The following is a 20,298-nucleotide window of genomic DNA, read 5'->3' on the forward strand; positions in this document are numbered from 1 at the left end:
GCTGCTGGAAGGAGGCGAGAAGGGGAAAGGAACAAGCCACCATGGGAAAAGAAAAGCACATCACCATTTCTGGTGAGATCCCGCCGGCAGGACTCCAGCGAGCACACTGCTGCAGCAGCAGCGCCTAAAACACCGCTTGGGGGAACATCCACGGCTGCTCCGAAATACACAGAGAAATCAGTAGCAACAGCCAATCTGCAGAGATCACCAATTTTACCACATCCCAAGTTGCCGAAGAGCAGTTCCAGAGCAAAGCCCCTTTCCCTGCCAGTGCGCCACTGTTCTCCCCATTTCCCAGGGAGAACTCCCCACCCGCTCGCGCAGAGACCGGAGCGCCTTCGCCCATCCCGCAGACCCCTCCCTGGGCGAGCTGGCCTTGGGCTGCTCCCACACACAGCCCGGCCCCGACCTTGACATAACACTCCAGAGTGAGAGCGCCACTGTAACGCGGCCGGATGACAGTTTTACGAAAAGGGCAGGATACGAGCCCAAGAAAAGCTGTCCTGGTGGCTGAAAGCCCCATGAAGAATTGCTTTTGTAGTTTTGTTTTTTAGCTTTCTGTCTGCCCCTGCATTTGCTACCCTGGCCAGATACTTAACAGAATAATGGTAATAAAGCCACAGAGAGCTGAAGTGGTCTTGGAAATTGCCAGAAGTGACCTTGACAAGACAAAACATGAAACAGCCCAGAGACAAGCGAGGGGAAGATGTGGAAGGTAAGTACAAGCTGGATATCTAGGGCTACAACAGAACATCTCAACAAGAAAAATAGAGCTACAGACATCACCGTCATACAAAACAGGCTCGTGTTGATTTAATTTGCATGCAAAACCAGATACAGCTGCTATCACAGGTTTTAAACAGGAAAAAGGAACATGTCTCAAACCAAGTTATCGCTAATAAAACAGGCATTTCTCCACACTACTAACACACGGTTCTCCAACCACACCGACTGGACTCGGCGGCACGGCCTCGGGCACAGCACCCACCAGGCTGACAGTCTCCCCACGCCACAGAGAGCCAGGACGGTAGGGTCCCTCCTAGAATACTGCACTGGAAGGATTGCCATGTCTCCCACCAGTACCCAGGAAACTAAAAGCAAATTCCCTGCAGACAGGGATTGGTGCAGTCTGACAGTAGATGGGGAAACCTGTGTTTTGATCCATCCCTTCCCACAGAGGGACTCCCTTGGGCAGCTGCCGCTCCCTGTGGGCACCTGAGGTCTCCCCAGTCAGCCAGAGCTGACTCCAGCTAGGATTTCATCAGTGAGGGCACCACTGGGATGTTCTGTACTGGCAGTGCCTGCAGACAGGCTACGCTGCACTTCATTAGTGAGCAGAAGGTGGGAAAACAAGGACCTGACCAGAGGACCAAGCTGTCCAAGGATAAAGACTGGCCAAGTACTTTTAAAAAAAAAAAAAAATCAAAGAAAAATCAGCAAAAAATATATACAGACATTCTTAGGAGTTCTAAAATGATGTTCATCAAAAATATATTTCTATTTGCATGTAAACATTCCCCTGCCACGCTCACAGTGCACGCTGTTGCAGTGTTGCGCCAGAACGCAACACCCCGGGAAGCAAAGCAGGAGGGGGTTCTGCTTCACTCCGCTGCACGTCATTAGCCACACCAAGGAAGACAAACAGCACGGAAGGGTGCAGAGCAGCGGCTTTACCGCCCTCCCTGCATCAGCCGTCTCTAGAGAGAACGGCTTTGAAGATGATTTCACACAGATGGGATCCCTTGAAATGCAGACTTCTTCATCAGACAAAATGGCAAGTGGATCAGCATTTTTGAAACCATGAAATATTTAAAGTCAGCTTGGAGGATCTACTGACAACGACAACCAAATACCACATTTCCCGCTCTGCGGTATGCAAGCCTAGCCCCGCTTCTCCCTGTTGGCTAGAGCAGCACCATCTGCCCCCTTCCAGCTCCGTGCGTCCCAGCGGGTGGTGATGTGCTCTGGTTACGCCTCTCCAGAGGAGCACCACTGCAGCCACCCGGTGAGCAAAGCGACAAGCCGCTGCCTCACAGCCGAGGTCGGAGCGCTGTGCGTCCCAACACCTCAGCAGCACCTCCAGTCCCGCAGAGCCCATTTCACGGTCTCAGACCTGCTCTCCCGGGAGCTCAGCAGAGCTGCTGCCAGAGCAGCAAGGCCAGGCTGCAGGCTGGGCTCCGCGGGCTCCCGACGGCATCCCCAGCCCTGCTGGGTGGAAGGAGAACCCAGCTGCTGAGCCGAGCTCCGCTCCCTCCCCCTCTCCCCGGGGCACAGGAGGACGCAGGTGGGGCTTTGTCTCGACACTCACACTAGGCTGAGTTCCTTAACAGCGCCTGCACCAGCAGACGCCACCCCACGCTCTCTTGCCATCCCCCCTCACATGGCCAGCGGAGCGTTTGCAACGCCGCAGAGAAGCTCCCGCAGCACAGCTTTGCTGCGCAGCTCTGGCCAGCGTAGCAGGAAGAGGAATCAAGGAGTGCTTTTCCAGATCTGCCATGAAAAGCTACCCCTGGTTTAGTTCCTATTGCTTCCACCCCAACAGAGAAGAACATTCCCTGAGAGTCAGAACACGCCATTCCCCGATTCTGTCCCCCGACTCTACAGCCATTTCACCATTTGTTCTCCCTCGCTCGCACACAGGGCAGGGCCCAGATGACTTGGCCCACCTGCAATTAAGCATTTGCTGGGCATCAGTGTGGGCTCGTCTCCTGACGCGTTTCCTCTAGCAAAGTCTCAGCTGGATTCCTGTCCTCCCCCTTGACCAGTTACTCAAAGTCCTCCATGATTCACAGCTCTGGCTCACCGCTGCTAGAATACTAATGAGAGAACTGTTGATTTATGGAAGCCCTGATATTTCACTACTGGATTAAACAGTCTATAAAGTATATTTGGACACATTACAGGATTAGAAGAATCCACCCGGGAAGTTCGCTTCCTCCACTCTCTTGTACAGAGACTTTATTTCAAGGGCACAGTGCAAAGACACAGCCGAGATGGCTGGGCACCACTGAAGCCCCAAGTATCAGTAGGGCCCCAGCCACCGTCTCTCCAGAGCCAAGTCCCACCTTTTAGTAATGGTACACTTTGATTTGTCTGTTTTCATCCAGTCCTAGCTGAAGTAGGCTGGGGCTGCTGGCAGCGGGCTTCTGGGCACCTGGGAAGAGAGGTCTGGCAGGCAGGTGAAGGAAAAGCCTGGCTTCCAGCAGGGATTAGCACGCACGGGCACAGCCGGCAGCCAGGACAGGTACTGCGGGGCAGGAGCCAGCCTCACGCACACGGGCTGTATTTAGCCTGCTGCATCCAAGTCAAATGGAATTAAAGGGGGATTAGGGAATTCAAAGGAGCAGCGTGCGCTATCGGAGGCCCAAGGGATTTGCTGCTAATATCAGTGTACACTGCAGAGGAGATACTGACAGCCCCAGCATAATGCTGTTACAACACAAGCCTGGAAACATCCCCGCTAATAGCGGAGAGGTCTCGCTCATTTGATCCAACTGCAGGCTACGACATGCCTCAAAACCGAGCTGGAGGGAGGGCTCTGTGGGGAGCCCCAGCCCTCCCTGCCCGGCCACGCGGCCGCCCCGTGTGCCAGGTCCGCACGACTCCAGGCACCCTCGCCTCACAGAGGCACTGCTCCCTCACCCCGGCTGCTCAGCAGGGACTGCCCGTAGCACAGTCCCCGATGCAGCTGGGGCTTTGTCGATGGCACCGAAAGCAAGCCGAGGAGACTAGAGCCCCTACTTCCCCGCCACCTACTCCATTCTGCACTCTTTGGTTAATTTTTTTATCATTCTCACATTACAAGCTCCAACTGCTGTGTATCACAGCAGAGCAGCGACACTGAAGAGCATCACAGCACAACTAAGGAAAGGGAAGACACTTCCCTGGTCAAGTACAGCTCAAAGAAGAGCAAGCAGGTCACTCATGCTCTGACTGCTAAACACCATATTTCTTTGCAGAACTGGACACTAAAATAGAGGTTAAGGCTTCAACATTGCCGTTCAATGCTTTAGAGCTCCTGACTTGCTCACCTTCTGCTGCCTCCTACCTGCTGCAGGAAGCCGGAGTGCAATTAAACACCAGACTAAGGCAAAGGATACATTTGTGAATCCCTCTTGAAGTCTTCTAGCCATTTCTTGTTGGTCTCAATCATTCCTTGAATACTCATCTCATCCGACTCACGGCTCTGGAACTGGGAATGCTGGAACAGCCGTATTTGCTCACTGTTGCACAAGAGAAAGAGGCGGTGCTTAATAATACTACTTAATAATATTTAACTTTTTATTTTGTTACTTGCTTATTATATGAAATGTGACCTCTAAATCATTACAGAGAAATAAAAACAATGAAAGCAACAGCTCAAGGAAAAAGACCCTTACTCTGCCGGTATGTATCCCAGCTTGCTGTCCAGAGGCTTGGAACTTCCGCTGAGCGGCGGGAACCCACCTGGAAAACAGACATTAAATACAGGCCCCCCATAATCTTACAGTCCCCCAGTCTTTCCATCTGGGTGCACTTGCTTTTTGTACTATGGATACACCGTCTCTACAAGCAGAGCCACCTGCCAAGGACACAGTGGTGTTGAGGAAACAGAGATGACCTATCTGCAATTGAGAGGAGGATTTCCGGGCTCCTCTTTCTTGGGGCATATTAAAGGCTGAACTGCTCCAGAAGGAGGATGACAAGATCAGCCATATGCTGCACTTCCTGGAATGAGAAAACCTTTTTCTCATTCTTTATCTCATTTGCACCCTTCCTATCAGCAGCATCAGAAGGATGAGCTGGTTAGAACTTGCAGGGCTCTGAAATCAAAAGGCGTAGGCAAGGAAGCAGACGGATTACAGCTAGGAGACTTACCTGGGAAATACTTGTGCCATTTCTCTGCCAGGACACTGTCCACCGACTGTCCAGCTGGGAAAGAGCGACTAGCGCTCAGGCCAGTGCTCCAGGCCCAGGGGTTCACCAGAGACACCCTGGCGGGGGGCACCAGGGAGCCACCTGCCTGAAGTCCTGCCACGGAGGCATATGTAGAAAGAGGGACACCATCGCAGGGTGTTGAGGTGAAGAGTGGAGACTGGCAACTGTTCAGAGAGCCCAAGATGCCGAGGACCCCATTCAGTTCACTAGTGATACGCCGCAGAGAGTCTGTCAAGTACTGGATCTTGTCCGGCTGGGGGGCAGGCTGGAAATCGGTCCTCAAGTCAACTGCCAGAAGAGAGAGGGGAAAAGAGGGATCACTGGGAAGGCAAGGGAGACACCGCCTCCCTGGCAGGAGGCTCGCTTTCCACTGTGTTGTGCTCTGAGCTGAGTTTGATCAGCGTGTGCTAAGGGGGAGAGAGAGGCAATAAACGTGCCTTTGCAGCCAGAGGCCATAGACTGACAACGAGGATTTGTGCCACGAGGCTGCTTGGGCACAAAGTCAGGGAGGAACGAGATAACGAGGGTAAGATCCTCCACTACTGCAAGAATGGCACCTGCAGGACAAGCCTGGATACGTGTTAGCGCATGTGCTTCACTGCCCTGCTCCATCCCTCCGAGTTCTGCTGTTCCCTGTACCACGCAGCCATTAACATAATAGCAATTCCCCCTCATGCTGAAACCCCCAGCGCTGCACCCTACCTCCCAGGTGAGACGCTGGCACAGGCAATCGCGCTTTCCTTCAGCGGTCTCATCGCACACAAACCGAGCAGGAGGCCGATTGGGTTGGCTACACTTCACACGCTCGTAAAAAGCGAAGCTCTCTCGGCCACCAGCCAGGCTGGAGGTAGGAGCAATAGGACTGTGCTGATACAAGGGCTCTCATCATATGATGAGAGAAAACTCTTCAGTTTCACATGTGCCTGCAGATGTTTTACTGATCAGGGTCAGACAGACGATCCCAGACTGGACAGATCAGTGTTGCCATGGGGAAGTTCTCCAAATTTTGTTTAAGCTTCGACCTCTCCACAAGCAACGCAACCCTCCTGCCTTCCCGGCCGATTATGGGGAGCCCTTCTTCCCACCTGCACAACACCCATTACAGGCAACTGCAGGCAAACAAAAAAGCCCAAGCAGCAGAGGGAGGGACTCGCAGCAGCCCCTCCTGCCAAAGGTGCGAGGAGGAGGAAGCCCTGACACTCGCAGAAGAGCAATACAGCTCTGCAACAGCAGAGGGAAGAGCTGAAGCCACATTTCACAATCCACTCTAAAAACAAAGGTAGAGATTTAAAAGGCAAATTCACACACAGATTCTGTCCCTCTCATCTGCCTCTACAGGCAGGAAATAGTTGTTTCAAACAAAACGTTATACACAGAGCAGACCCAGGCACGGGTCGCAGACCTGCCTTTGACACTAATGAGCACCAGTGAGAACAACACAAGGTACATCAGAGAGGCGAGAGGGAATGCCAGAACAAGGTCTGGGGCATTACGCATAGGGCACAGCCTATCAAGGCAGTCAGGCACTTACATTTAGGCTGACATAGATTTACACTGGACGTGCTGTTTGTGTCCTCAGAGGTGCTGAGATCAAAAGTTACCATCTTCTTGCAGGCAGCACTCTTCAGCGTATCTTCATCTGAGAGCTGCTCAAAAGAAGGAAAACAATGCAAGTAAAGCCTGCTTTTCCGTCCCTGAAACGGAAAAGCCACTGGAATACTGCCTACAGCCAGTCTACACAGGCTGGACTGCAGAGATGGGCATAGGCCAAGCGAAGAGAGACTCATCTTCAGTCCCTGACAGCAAAATCTGAAAGTCAGGAGGCTGCTTGGTCTCTGGAAGAAGCACATGCAGGCACTAGAGGCCAAATCTAACAGCCAGGGGAATGGGCCCTTCTAGGCAGAGTTCAAAGTGGTTTGTACTTCAGATAAGCCTCAAAACTCTCACATGGGCTGGTTTCTCTCTTTGGACCAAGGAGAAGTGCTTGACCATCAAAGGTCTTGTGCTCCCGCATCTGCCGCTGCCCTGCCTGAGGCCACGTGGTGCCAGGCAGAGCTGGGCAGATCCCAAGGCTTGCCTTGGTCAGGAAAGCAGACTCCATCCTAGCTCCCGTGAGGTGACCTGCCCTTGTTTTCTCTAGGCTCAAATCACACAGCTTTTTCAGGCTGCTTTCTGTACCCGCTCTGCAGCCGCCCATTTAACTGAGTCCAGATGTCATCGGCAGAGGGAAGGCACAGTACTGGCCATCTTGACTGAGATACAGACAGTTAATAAGACACCTAAACATTCTGATGTGAGGTTTTAGTTTATATTGTAAGACACTTCAGCATGTCGGTGTTAACAGCTGACTAACCACCCAGCTTCTCACACGCCAGTGCACCCAGCCGGTTTTCTCCACCCATGTCCATCCCTGCTGCCAGCAGCCCTGCCTGGCAAGCTGCCGCCGTGGAAGAAAGTCTCCATCCCACAACCCAGCCCACGTCTGCCCTGTTGGCTGCAGCTCTGCTGAATCACAGGGGTCACAGTTCATTATGGTTTGTCATTATCTCCAACTTTGCGAAGCCTTCTCAGACACACAACTCTGCTCTCAGAGAATGTGTTTCTAAAAATCCAGCTCTGCTGACAAACACCAGTCTTTGGCCATCGGTTAAACAGCCCTCACAGTGACCAAAAGCCCTGCCGAGAGGCCAGTCTAGGGGAGGAGGCGCAAAGCTCTGGCCAGGGTGGGAATGCAGCTGGGCAGGCCCAAGGACCAGTGATGCTGGTGGTTACCTCCTCCAGCAGTGAGGACTCCAGCTGGCTTAATTTCTCTTCTTTCTTCTTCAGCAGCACCTGTCCTCTCCGCATAGCCGACTTCATCTTGTCCAACTGCTTTGCTTCCTGCAGTGGATCAACAGCCAAGTCGGGGAGGAAAATTAAACAAGAACGATAGGAAGTAATTTACATTAGTGGTAAGGGTGACTTTCATTATCTCACTTCTACTCAGCAGAGGAAACCATGCTGCTGGAGTAAAATTGCCCCCAAGTCTCTGAGAGCATGGGAAGTGGAGTGGATAGAGAGAAGAGCACATGTCTCAAAGCAAGTTCACCCCAATGAATAGGAGGTTTCACTTCCAAACCCTGTACTAAACAGGGCCAACAGCTTTGGGTCTGCAAGCGTGAATGCTCCCTATAATCAGTGAGGGAAATTATGACCTTCCCCGTCTTCAGCTGGCATGTCAGCAGAGCTGACAAGTACTCAAGAAACCCTTTCCAAGCAAGGGTGAAATCACTGTAGAGCTACAACCACAAACTTGTACCTGCAGACGGGATGGGTACCTGTCACTTCCTTTACTATGAGGAGAAAAGGATACAGGATTTGGATGACACAGGAATCCCATTTTTTCCCCCTACCAAATTCTCTCTCCATTTTTAAGGTCCCAGGAGCTCCAATTAACAATCAAGTTCCTGCCATCTAGCAAGCTACCGAGTGCTGGTCACACTGCAGTGACTACTTCGTAGAGCCTTCCTATTCCAAAGCACACACAATGAGACAGAACCGGAACTCTTCTACCGTGCAATGCTGTTCGCTGTGGGCTATGCACACACACAGGCGCTGTCGGTCACTCATCTGAGGCACAGTAACATCACTGTGACCCAAAGCCTAAGTCAGGTTCTCATTAACCCTGTTCCCCTGATACTGTTTGCACCATATTCCTGAACAGGTCTCTCGGCCTTCCTGAAGGAATCTACAGCCAGCCTGAGAGGGGAAGGACCCTGACCCTTGTGTTATGAAGGCAACACAAGCAGGGACAAATGCTGCACATCTATCATAAAAGACACATAAGATCTGATCTCTAGGAGGACCGAACATGCACAGCTGCCTGACACTAGCTGCAGAGCCAGGAATCGATTCCAGGGCTGTGGATTCCCTTGTGCAGCCACAATGCCTGACATCTGAACACAGGCAGCACTTGGGGGCTCACCTCTTCCAGGTTCTTGCGCACCCCCTCCAGGAGCTGGGAGCTGTCGGGATCCTGCACTGCCTCCTGCGCTTTCTGCATCTCTTGGCGCCACTGCTGCTTTGCAGCTTTCAGTGCCGTGTGCCTCTTCCTCATGGAGCGGGTCTGGCGCACCAGGAACTCCTTGGCATTCCTGATGGAGATGCCTTCCGCAGAAATGTAGCTCCTGACACTACACAAAAGAGACAGACACGCTCCTGGCTCTGTGCTGGCTGTGCCATCCTGCAAGCCTCACACAGCCCCCTCCCCAAAAACGGATTGCCAGTACAATGCGCATAAACCCAAGCAAGAACATTTGCTTGTAAAACCAAAGCAAAAATATTTTCCTGAAGCAGCCGGCATACAGATACTTACTGATCAACTTGGAAGTCCTCATGGCTTTCAGAGGGTGGGGAAGCAGGCTCTCTGGATGAGCGCTGGAGTTGAAACATTCCAAAAATTAAGAAATATGAATGGGAAACAGAACCCCAGCACCCCATAATAGGAGCAAAAATTCAGAATGACATCACTATGGTGTTGCCCAGATCCAAAACCAGCGCCAGGGATGTTCTTTATGTGACTTTTGAAAAGTAACAACAACATTTCTTTCCCCAACTCAAGCCTTGCTTCTGGCTCCAAGGGCACCTGAGTATCACAGAATGGTGGGGGTTGGAGGGCACCTTCGGAGATCATCTAGTCCAACCCTGCTGCCAAAGTGGGTTCACCTAGATCGGGTCGGACAGGAACACATTCAGGAGGGTTTGGAGTTTCTCCAGAGAAAGAGGCTCTACCCCCTCTCTGGGCAGCTGTTCCAGTGCTCTGCCACCCTCAAAGTAAAAAATATTTTCCTTATGTTGAGATGGAATTTCCCATGTTCCAGTTTGTGCCCATTGTCTTGTCCTGTCACTGGGCACCACTGAAGAGAGCCTGGCCCCATCCTCTTGCCACACACCCTTTAGATATTGACAAACATCGATGAGATCCCCTCTCAGCCTTCTCTTCTCCAGGCAAAACAGCCCCAGAGCTCTCAGCCTTTCCTCATGAGACGTGCTCCACTCCCGCTATCATCTTTGTAGGCCTCCGCTGGACCCTCTCGAGTAGTTCCCTGTCTGTCTTGAACTGGAGAGCCCCAAACTAGACACAGTACTCCAGATGTTGTCTCACCAAGGCTGAGTAGAGGGGGAGGATGACCTCCCTCAACCTGCTGACTGTACTCTTTTTGATGTACCCCAGGAGACCATCGGCCCTCTTGGCCACAAGGGCACATTGCTGGCTCATGGTCAGCTTTTCGTCCACCAGGACTCCCAGGTCCCTCTCGGCAGAGCTGCTCTCCAGCAGGTCAAACCCCAGCCTGCACTGCTGTGTGGGGTTATTCCTGCCCAGGTGCAGGACCCTTCGCTTGCCCTTGTGGAACTTCATTAGGTTCACACTCCGCCACACTCCTTTCCCCAGCAGTAATATTACACAGAAATCAACAAATACTACACAACGTATTGATGTCCCCTGGCAAAGAAAAACGCAGCACTGCATCTCAAATGAGTTCACACAGAAGGAACAAGAGCTGGGATTTTCAAGGGAGTTACAGCCTCAGATCTCACAAGGCAAACACCTTTACAGTCTGCTTTACTCACAGCTTGAATAGTTTCTCTCAGGTCTTCAACATGGAGCTCAGCTTTTCTTCTTGGAGATTCCACACTTTCTTCTGCCTCCAGTTCTTTCAAAGTCTCCTGTTTGCTCCTGACTGCTGTCTCCAGCTCACTGTCACAAGAGGAGGGAATAGTGGCAGCACTTGATTAGACTGCAGGTCCATTTGGCCCAGTAATCGATCTGCAGTGGTGTCTGAAGTGACCTCCAGTTTCCAGGAGGGAAAGGGCCACAGATGTGCAAGACACCAGTATCAGGTCTGCGGTGTAACGTCAAACATAACCCCTGGCTGGGCTGGCCCGCGTTGCTTCACAGCCTTACCCAGAAGCTCAGCTATCTTAGGAAAATCTGTTCTTTGCATTTCAGTGCCCCTCTCAAAGCATCTTATCAACCTCACAAGACAGATGTGGAGAAGACAAACAAGTGAACCTGACAAGCAAAGACGAAGGGACAAGTTGTCACAGCAAGTTATTAACAGATCTAGAAACAGTCCGCAGGACCCCCGTGCCCTCACCATGCGGTAACACCACCATTAAGATTCTGAAGGATATGGCCCAACACGCAAGAAGCTCAAAGGTAAGGGAGAGGTCTAGGTTAGGTTCGAGAGGCTTTGGCTAGGGGCATAGGGCGCATTTGTTGCATTGGAGAAAATTTCTCATTCACACACCCGATGCGTTTCTGCAGCCTCTGGCTTCGGGTCTGCAACAAGTCCACCTGAGCCTCCAGCTCAGCTTTCTGGTCCTGGAGCTCTTCAAGAGACCTACGCAGTTGCCGGATGGACTCAAGGAGGCTGGCGTGCTCCCTCCTGTTCTCCTCTAGGCGGAGTTGAGAAGCTAAAGCAGCTTCCTAGAAGAAAAACAAGCAGTCCCTCACAGTAATTTCCCCAACACCAAAATAAAAGGCAAACAACAAGACAAGACGCTTGCTACCTGCACAGTTCATGGAGGTCCCAGAGCTACAAATGCACACAGCACACACAATCCTGGAAGAACAGGCCTGTCATCTTTTTGGGAAAGAGTTCAGAGCTAATCAAACTCCCAGCAGGACAGTGCTCCAGGCTGAGGCAGGGAGGGATTTTCAGACTTACAATTCAGAGGCAACAGCTTGCTTTTTTTTAAATCCATAGTTTAGTGTGCTCCCCTCACCCCCAAAAGCAGCACAGCACCTCTCCATAGCTACGGCATACGTACATCTCTTTCCAGCTCAGTCCGTCTGTCTTCATCCAGCAGCTGCTGCCTTTTCTTTCTCAGGGACTCCTCCTATATAAAGATGAGGAAGTAGGTGAGTGCCAAAGCGAGGAGACTGCTGGGGCTGAGCAGCACTTGCAGTACAGAGCTCAGGCCTAAGTCTCAAGACCATTTCAAAATACCTGAGAAGTGTTGTCAGTTTTGCTTTATTCCCACACACACTCAAGTTCCCCTCCCTTGATTTTACTGCAGGTGAGAAGCTGGGAATATTTGCGTTCCTGTGGGAGGAACACCCCTTCCTACTGAGCTGCAGTAGAATTCCAGACACGTGGCCATTCCTGCAGGACTTGGCTTTTGTGGACCCTCTAGTTGCCTCCAGCATTTCTCCACCTTTTTCCTTCCTCACTCCAAGTGCTGCTTGGAAAGGAAAGGCTGACAGAAGCAACGTTATCTGCAGTCCCTGGCACAGGTCAGGACTTAGAGATCTGGTCAGCAAGAGCATCAGCCAGTGATTTTTGCCAGCTCCACAGTAGCATTTGGAATGATTCTCTCTCCCACTCTGCTTCCCAAGATCCAGAAACACGACAACACTCATTCCCTTTTCACAGCAGCAGGAAGAAGTCAGGAAGGGATTGACTAAAAACCAATGTGATGCTGAGCAGGACACGCTGCTGTGAAAGGATTTTATTATCCCTCTGTCACTCTTACAGCCACTTACTGCCTCCCAAAGCACTGAGCAAACCCAGAGCACTGACTTTCACTGCAGCCATCAGCCACGAGGCTGTACCACTAGGAATGCTTAGCCCTGCTCTGACTCACGATAGAAGTTTTACCTGTGACTTGGACGGCAGCAAAAGCCCTGGCTGAGCACCTCTGAAGTCCCCCACAAGAAGCAGCCAGAGGAGCAGCACAGGCTGGGAGACCTCTGCGAGCCCACCAGGGCTGACTCACCTGGCTGAGAAGCTGCGCTGATCTGGCTTTGATATTCTGTGTGCGCATTTCAAGCTCATTTTCCGAATCCTGAAGTTTTCTTTCCTGCACAGAGATGCTGAGTTAAAGAGAATGGCACAAATTCCTCACTCACCAGGCAGAGCTCTGCCACCAGGAGCCACAATAAAAACTGGGAAAGCGTGACCTTGTGTTCCTCTGGGCTGATGAGGGTGGCAGGCACACCAAGGTGTCAGGCCATAGCCAGGCCACCCCCAAGCAGCCAAGTCACAACGACCTGCTAGGCAAAGCGTTCGCCTCACCCTCTCCCTGTGCCTGTGCCGCAGTGCGGAAAGCCGCTCATCCAGCTCTGCCTGCAGAGCTTTCACCTCCGCTTCATGAAGTTGTCGGAGGCGCGCCATCTCACTTCGCAGGCCGTCAAACAGCTCCGCTCTTTGCTTTCTCTCCTGTTTGTTGCAAAACACAAACAAGGAAAGTGGCTGAGGGTTCTGCAGCAAGCCAACGTGAACACACAGGATGCACCCTCTGGAAAGGCAGCCCACCATGCAGCAGCTCCTCAACGAACACCAAAGTCAGCAGATTAAAGCCTCTTGCTTACAGGGACCACATTGTTAAGGGAATGGCTCAAGAAAGAATAAACAACCCACAAAACTAAGGTTTTGTCACACACCGCTGATGGTACAGTCAAAAGAGGGAGGCAGAAGGCTTCCCAGAACAGGCACCTGCAGAAGCACGAGCAATCTTCTCTCATACAGAAGTCCACAAATGCATGTGGAAGTTGCCTGCGCAGAGGTTATTTTGACAGCTTATCCTTACAACCCCAGCCTAACTTCACTTCACAACATGGCAACAATGCCCAGTTCTCCTAGAAGAAAGGAGATTTCCAGTTCTAGGAGTGGCTGAGATGGTCAGGTCTGCAAGCAACACTGCCGGCCCCGGTACAGCCCAAGCAAGCGAGCCACTACAGTCACCTCCCAAATTCACTGCTCTCCCCCAGCAGTACCTCCTCCTCATACTGATCCTGAATCCGTGCTAGGACCTCCTGGTGCTCCTCTTTCATTCTCTCCATTTTCCTCTCATGGTCTTTTTCTACTTCCTGGCGTTTCTCTCTCATAAGCTCGCTGAGCTGCAGGGATGACATGGAAAGATGTTTCTCTGGACTGCAGCACTACAGTGGCCCCCCCAGGACAGCTGCCTCTCATGAGCAGAAGGACTCGTGTTCAGAGTACCTTGTAAGTGGGATCAGGCTGTGGCCCGGGTAGTACAAGGCAAGCATCCTGGGAGGCGAGATGCTGCAGGGGTGTCCTTTCCCCTACAGCACCCCTATCACCCCCGGGCAGGGGACGTGGTCTCTCAGACCTCATCACGCATCCAAGGAGAGAGGGTGAAGAACCTTCACCAATCCAAGATGAATACTTGCCTCGCGTTCGTATTCTGTGACTCGATATGCTTTTTGCTGCACTTTCTGCTCTGCTCTCTGCAAGTCTTCACGAAGCTGAGCCTCCTCGTTCCTCTGTGCTTCTGCGATCTGGGTTTGCAGGCTGGAAATGACCTGCCACAAAAGCCACCCACAGAGACTTGTCACCCTTCTGACAAGATCCATTTAGTGCCCTCCTACAGAGAGCAAGCAGCATGGCAGAGACTAGTGTGCGCAGTCTCACCACCCCCTACTTGGAGGATGGCCAAATGCTGAGCCAGACCTGAACCACATTTAGGAAGTGGAAAAAAGATTACGCCATCCTCCCTGGCCACCTTTGGTGACAGTGTGGGGGGGAAAAAAAACTATTTACATTCTCAGGACATCAGCTTTTACCTTATGATGCTTCTCTTCTGCTGCAGATTTCAGCTGCTGGAGTTCAGTTGCAAACTGTTTCTCTAGCTCTTCTACTGCCTACAGGAACATAAGCAAGACAGTCTGCTGGAAAACCTCTGTGTGTGGGGACATGCTGCGCAAATGCATTTGTAATTATTGCCTACTCACAAACATCAAAAAAGCACAATGGTAAACCCCTTTCAAACCAGATTTCACACAAGGTGCCTTTACCTTCCATGTGCTTTCCCTCCCAGCAGATCCCAATGGATCTCAGTTGTGCAGTGCTGGAAGGACTACGAACTGCCTCCATTCAAGAACTCCCCAGGCTCTCTGGAGGACTAAAGCAGCAGCCAAAGAGGTATTCTGATCTGATAAAACGGCCGAGTTTAGCTTGGCAGAGACACACAGTGATCTTTCTCTTTCTTTCAGATGCAATGTGTCCATTTAAATCATTGTCATTTAATCACCATTGCAATAAAAATTGGGGGAGTACTCCTCTCCACATCACTCATGCCTCTAACAGCATGCCTGGCGTCTTCCCTTTATGTTTTAAGTGAGTCATTATTAAAGCACACGCAGGTTTTATTTAATCTCAACACTTCAGCATTGCAATGCAGGCCAGGTCAGCATAAAGAGTATGGTCTGACCCTAGCTGGCAATAACATCTCACCTTCTTCTTTTCCCTGGCTAATCTTTCCTTGAGCTCACTCAGGAATTGTTCCTTCTCTTCTTCTAGCCCAATCCTCTCTTTCTGCTGAGCTTCCTCCATTTCCAGCTTCATTTTCTCCAAAACAAGCTGCTGCTGCCGCTCCAGGTGCTCCTTCTCCATCACCTGCTGGGATTCCCACTCTTCTCTTAGTTTCTGCAGCACAACCTCCTGCTCTGCCCTGGTAGGTTTGCAACAAGAACACAGACAGAAGCAAGTCAGAATTTGGTACTTTACCACTGGGCTCTGTTTAGGAGCCCGAGCCAGGAAAATACGCTGCTGTAGGATAGGACACGCAAGCCAGAAGAAACAGAGACCCACAGCCCACAGATTCACAAGCGTTTCAACTCAAGCCTAGTAAATAAAGAGCAAAGCAGTCAGGTGAAGACACGTCTGTCAAGTGAGTAAAAAAGAAATAACAAAACATAAGCTTTCCAGTGTCTGTCTTCTCTGCCTCCTCCAATTGCTTTCACAGGCCTTAAGAGCCATTAGACGGAGACGTTCACTCAAACCAGGCTTTGCTGCCAAGTGCGGCTCTCCTTGTAGATGCTATTTCTTTCATTTACGTGCCCCAGAGCTGTGCCTGGTCCAACGTTACAGCAACACCTCTCTTCAGGATACTGAAACACTGTATGTCTATTTAGCAAAATTTCATCAGCTCCGAGGCAGAGAGCTGTTACCATTAAGGCCCATCAGTTTGGCCTTCTATCGACACACAGCTCCCCTGCACGCACAGCGTCGCAGGCAGGGTACCACCTATGGGAGGCTCCAGAGGGCGACTACCTCCGCTTCGAGGCTGCTGGTGATACGCCAGCTGCTTCCCTCCCAGACCGGCAGAGCTTATGTCCCCAGGGAGGGCAGCAAAACTTTTCACCTTATCTTCTCCTTCTCTGCCTCGGTCTCGGAGGTGATTTTGGCTCGCAGCTTTGAGAGTCTCTCAGTTTCTTCCTTCCTGACACGCAACTCTTCCTCCTCAGAAACCTTTGCCAGATCTTCTTTTAGAGTCCTGAGAGATGAGCACCAAAAAAAAGAAGAAAGGTTCAGGAAGCTTTAGTACCTTCAAATGGCCTCCCCGAGGCCTATACATCAGCTGCTGTTCCCACGAGCTGTGCCTGCCCGAGAGATGCGTTCTCGGGGCTCCAGATCCTCAGTTCTGCTCCCTCCCTTCAGAACCTGTCTGCCGGCGTGGGAGACGCAGCCCCCGAGCATCAAACTTCCACAGCGCATTTTTAAAATGCGCTATATCATTACAGGTAGCACTTGGGGTTTCTTCCCCAGGTAAATGAAATCAAATCCTACTAAATGAAAGCAGACGCCAGCCAAGGTACCTGGATGCACTAGTACATCCATAAGTTTTGTATTTTTTGTATGACACCCTTTTTACTACTGCTTGATTACTGCATAGACGTTTTTCCCTTCAGGTGAAGTTTCTGCGTCTTCCTTTGCACCCAAGACAGCATTCCCATGACATTTCACGTCAGGATGCTCTTTCTGGCTGGCTCAGCGTGCTAAGAACATAAGTATCAAGGCCACCTGAAATAAAATACAAGCCTTGAGAGAAAAATCCCCCAGGGAGAGGACACAGCTCCCAGTGCTGTTCCACTCCCTGGATTGCTATTAGATCCTCACGCACTGGCTGGGCTTCAGACATCCATGTCCTATGCCTTAAAGGCTCGTTTGGAAGTCCTTCTGTAAAACATACAGTACTAGAGTTTCAGATAGTTCCTCTGGGGTAACCTCATCTCCTCAAATGCTCCAATTTCCAGTACTGTTACTACCGTTTAGCCCAGGATTTGAACGTCTGCCAGGCGGTAACGCTCCAAGCACTGAACTGGAAACTTTTCCCAGGTTAACCATAAGAGGCAGGTTCAGAGCTCTGAAAGCTGCCTGTGGACCGAATCAGAGCTCGTCTTGCAGGAGATGGGAAGATGCTTTCTTGTCTGTATTGGAGAGCGCTTTGCTGAGGCACACCGTGCTCTCTACGCACAGCGCTGACAGCGGACCACTGTTCCTGTCACCATGCGCAGATCCTCACACACAAGATTGTCTGTGTCGGGCAGAGTCCCGTACTCCTCCCCCCCAAAAGCCTTGTTCTTGCCTCCTTTGCCCACAACTCCTCAGAGCGGCACCACTTCCAAGGTGGTGGTCTATAACAGCACAAGGCTGTTGCCGCTGGCAATGAAATCGCAGCTAGGAGAGGCTCAGAGGAGAAATACGGGGGAGATGGACTAAAAAAGGAAAGTACCGGAGGGATTTTTCTTTTTGCTGATGAAGCTTCTCAGCTTCCTCCTCCTGCTGCTGCCTCATCTCCTCCTGGAATTGTTGAATTTTCTCCTGCTTCGCTTGCAACAAATGCATTTTCTCTTGCTCGAGCTCCATCTCCAGCTCCTTGGCTACTCCCTCCAAGGATTCTTCACTAGGCTGGTTCAAGGACTGCTCATGTTCGATTTCCTTCTCGGGTTGCCTACCAGAGAGAGAAAGCTCCGTTGGCAAAAGGGTGACAGAAAACTGAGTAACATAAAAGGAACAACATCCCCCCAAACAGTATCAACTCCAAACCAAAAATCTCAGAGCCACGTAGTCTAGAAGCTTCACTGTCGACAGAGGGAAAGGACACACAGAATGGCAGTGGACTGCGGCCGCTTGCAGGCGGCTGTGGAGCCCTTGCCGTTTAGCTCACGGGACGGGAGGAACAGCAGTGTCGGCAGGTGGAGGGCGCACAGGGAGAAGACAAGCTTGCTACAGGAAAGCAGTCTCTACAAGGCTGTTGGGGAACACACAGCACACGCTCAGGGTTTTGAGGAGCACGTTACCTCAGGTAACAGCTTGGGGCTGCCCCCCACGCACCACTGGCGGGCCCTCTCATTAACTCCCAGAGAAATCCTGGCTGATAAGTTATTAAACCCCACCCTAGCAGCACTCAGGTCCCGAATAACGTGTATTTTGGCCCACCACAGCTCACCTTGCGAGGGTGACACGGCTGCATTTCACGAAGGATCTAGTAGCTACAAAAGCCTGGCTAGGGCTGCCAGGCATAAAAGCAGATGCAATCCGTACCCGTTTTGAGCCCAGGGCTTGGCAGTGCGCTTCTGACGGACCAGGTATTTTTCCGCAATTGCAATCTAAAGTGTGCTGGGAGTTTGCCAGCTCCAGGCAACAGAAAGCTCTAAGAGCTCCAAAAATTCAGAACCAATCTGTTTCTAATTAAGTTTTTTCAGACAGAGAGCAGCAAAATTATAAGGTCTGAGAGCGGCTGAAGGGGAAGGAGGGGAAAATGAAGATTAGTATAGGAACACAATTTTTTATTCTTTGCTAGGGAAAGCCGGAACAGCAAGGTCTCGTGCTCCGAAACTGCTAGCGTAAAGGTGGAGGGACTTCTGCTTTGCCAGGAATCAGGGAAATAACAGCTCCAGTAATATAGCCTTGAGACAAAGAGAAAAGGTCACTTATGCAGCCATTAGCAAAAAGAACAAGGCAGAGGAAAGAGTAGTTGGGTTCTGGAAACATCCTGCTTTGCCGGTGCTCGCCCATAATGGTACATGCTCTGGGCCAGCTGCAGAGATGGCTACAGAAAGTGTCATTTATCAGGCTGCTCTGCAAGGCCATTCCGCCACCTCCACCTTTTTATCATGTTCTTCCTTTTGCCCAGCTTCTTGCTTAAAAGGAGATCCAGCCAACACACGCACGCATTTACACGACAATTCCTAACAGAAAAAGGGAGATACCGTGCTGGTCTCCACATCAAAGATTGCTTCTCTACCACTTTGTCCTGAGAGACGCACTGCCTATTTTTTCCAATTACATCTGCTGATCTGTCATTTGCCACAGAAAGCAAAGTCAGCACAACCACTTTTACTGAGATCTTCTCTCACAGTGGAACTGCGTGTACATATCTGCAGAGACCATCACTTTAGTACCGTAATAGAGCACTGGCTTTTGCAGGGAGCCCGAGCTCTACCACCCTGCGCTCTGACCTTATTCTCTCAAAGCAACCGATGTTCCCAGTGACCACAAAAATGGGGCGATTTGATGGGGTTTTGTTGTCCCTCCCCAACCTCAGCACCACTCAGCACGTGAACTCGGGAGTCTGTGCAAAAGCATTTATCAAAGGAGTGCGAATGCTTACAGCCTTGTTAACGACACTGGTAAGAAGGAGGTTTTTCCAAGTACAAAGCAATCAGCTCTTCCTCCATCCCACGGAGTCCTGTGCCACAGACCCCAAGGGCTGAGCTGCTGCTCTCGCCCTCCCCAGCACAGACTGTTCACTTGGCACTCTCGCCAGCGAAACAGCTGCTCGGCTTTGCATACGGAGATGTTCGAGCTCTGCTGTGCCCACCAAACCCCATCTCCCGGCGTGCCGACTTCACACACTAGCTTCAAACACCACAAAGGGGAACAAAAGGACAAAAGCTGTTATGCATACAACACTGGGGACTTAAATGAAGCCCTTACGCTTTCTGTGGGGTAGCGAGCTCCTCGGGATCGATTAGGCTATCCAGCAACCCCTCCTCTGGCTCCTGGGCCACGGCCTCCTCCCGATTGGAATTTTCTAAAGCAAAACACTTGTCTTCTGGTGTTTCACAAGCACTTTGATCCCCCTCACTTCGCAGCACAAAAAAGGTAACAGAAGACCACATTAGCAGAGATTAGACTCCAGTGGCTGCCGCAGGTAGACAAGACAGAGGGAAGACGGGCTGTGCAGCGAGTGAGATGGCACCAAGCCATGCCTGCCAACGGGACCCGTTCGTCCCACAGGGGGCTGCCAGAGGCACAGCAAAGCTCCAAGCCATTCCCGCCCCCTCAAGGCCTGCCAGGCTAACAGGCAGCTGAGGACTTCACGGGTGTCGGGCTCAACATGCTGAATCCCTTCCCTGGATTATCCCCCTCTCTTTCCAAGTCCCTAGAGGATTTCCCCAAGAGACGTCAGCCCTATTAGCAATACTCACACCACTGTCCAAATTACAGATGGAAATACTGGCAGGCATGTTTACATCTACAGTCCTACTTCATCTGGGAAGTACAAAGAAGAGACAAGGCAAGCACAAGCTAGCTTTACAGGCAGGGAGAAAGAGAGGATGCACAGCTGGGAAGCAGGTACCAAGCG

The 20,298-nt window shown here is 51.3% G+C and overlaps 1 protein-coding gene across 9 annotated transcripts in view; it reads right to left on the reverse strand.

Annotated features, from left to right (window-relative positions):
- Positions 1–2,942: 2,942 nt before the first annotated feature.
- CEP164 (centrosomal protein 164) overlaps positions 2,943–20,298 on the reverse strand; it is a 38,987-nt gene continuing 21,631 nt past the window's right edge. For 8 of the 9 annotated variants that reach the window (XM_082493732.1, XM_082493736.1, XM_082493735.1 and 5 more), the window contains 20 exons: positions 19,647–19,796; positions 17,440–17,658; positions 16,069–16,200; positions 15,159–15,375; positions 14,489–14,566; positions 14,096–14,227; positions 13,679–13,801; positions 12,978–13,121; positions 12,679–12,762; positions 11,731–11,799; positions 11,208–11,386; positions 10,528–10,654; positions 9,272–9,333; positions 8,882–9,089; positions 7,690–7,797; positions 6,449–6,563; positions 4,858–5,205; positions 4,380–4,446; positions 4,101–4,223; positions 2,943–3,168 (listed from right to left, as the gene is read on the reverse strand). In XM_082493732.1, the coding sequence (XP_082349858.1) occupies positions 3,069–3,168; positions 4,101–4,223; positions 4,380–4,446; positions 4,858–5,205; positions 6,449–6,563; positions 7,690–7,797; positions 8,882–9,089; positions 9,272–9,333; positions 10,528–10,654; positions 11,208–11,386; positions 11,731–11,799; positions 12,679–12,762; positions 12,978–13,121; positions 13,679–13,801; positions 14,096–14,227; positions 14,489–14,566; positions 15,159–15,375; positions 16,069–16,200; positions 17,440–17,658; positions 19,647–19,796 (2,785 nt within the window). In that variant the 3' untranslated portion in view covers positions 2,943–3,068. The remainder of the gene's footprint in view (positions 3,169–4,100; positions 4,224–4,379; positions 4,447–4,857; positions 5,206–6,448; positions 6,564–7,689; positions 7,798–8,881; positions 9,090–9,271; positions 9,334–10,527; positions 10,655–11,207; positions 11,387–11,730; positions 11,800–12,678; positions 12,763–12,977; positions 13,122–13,678; positions 13,802–14,095; positions 14,228–14,488; positions 14,567–15,158; positions 15,376–16,068; positions 16,201–17,439; positions 17,659–19,646; positions 19,797–20,298) is intronic. The other variant, XM_082493733.1, reaches the window with a different exon arrangement.

Source organism: Vanellus vanellus, assembly GCF_965231255.1.
Source record: "Vanellus vanellus genome assembly, chromosome: 21".
Classification (NCBI taxonomy): Eukaryota; Metazoa; Chordata; class Aves; order Charadriiformes; family Charadriidae; genus Vanellus; species Vanellus vanellus.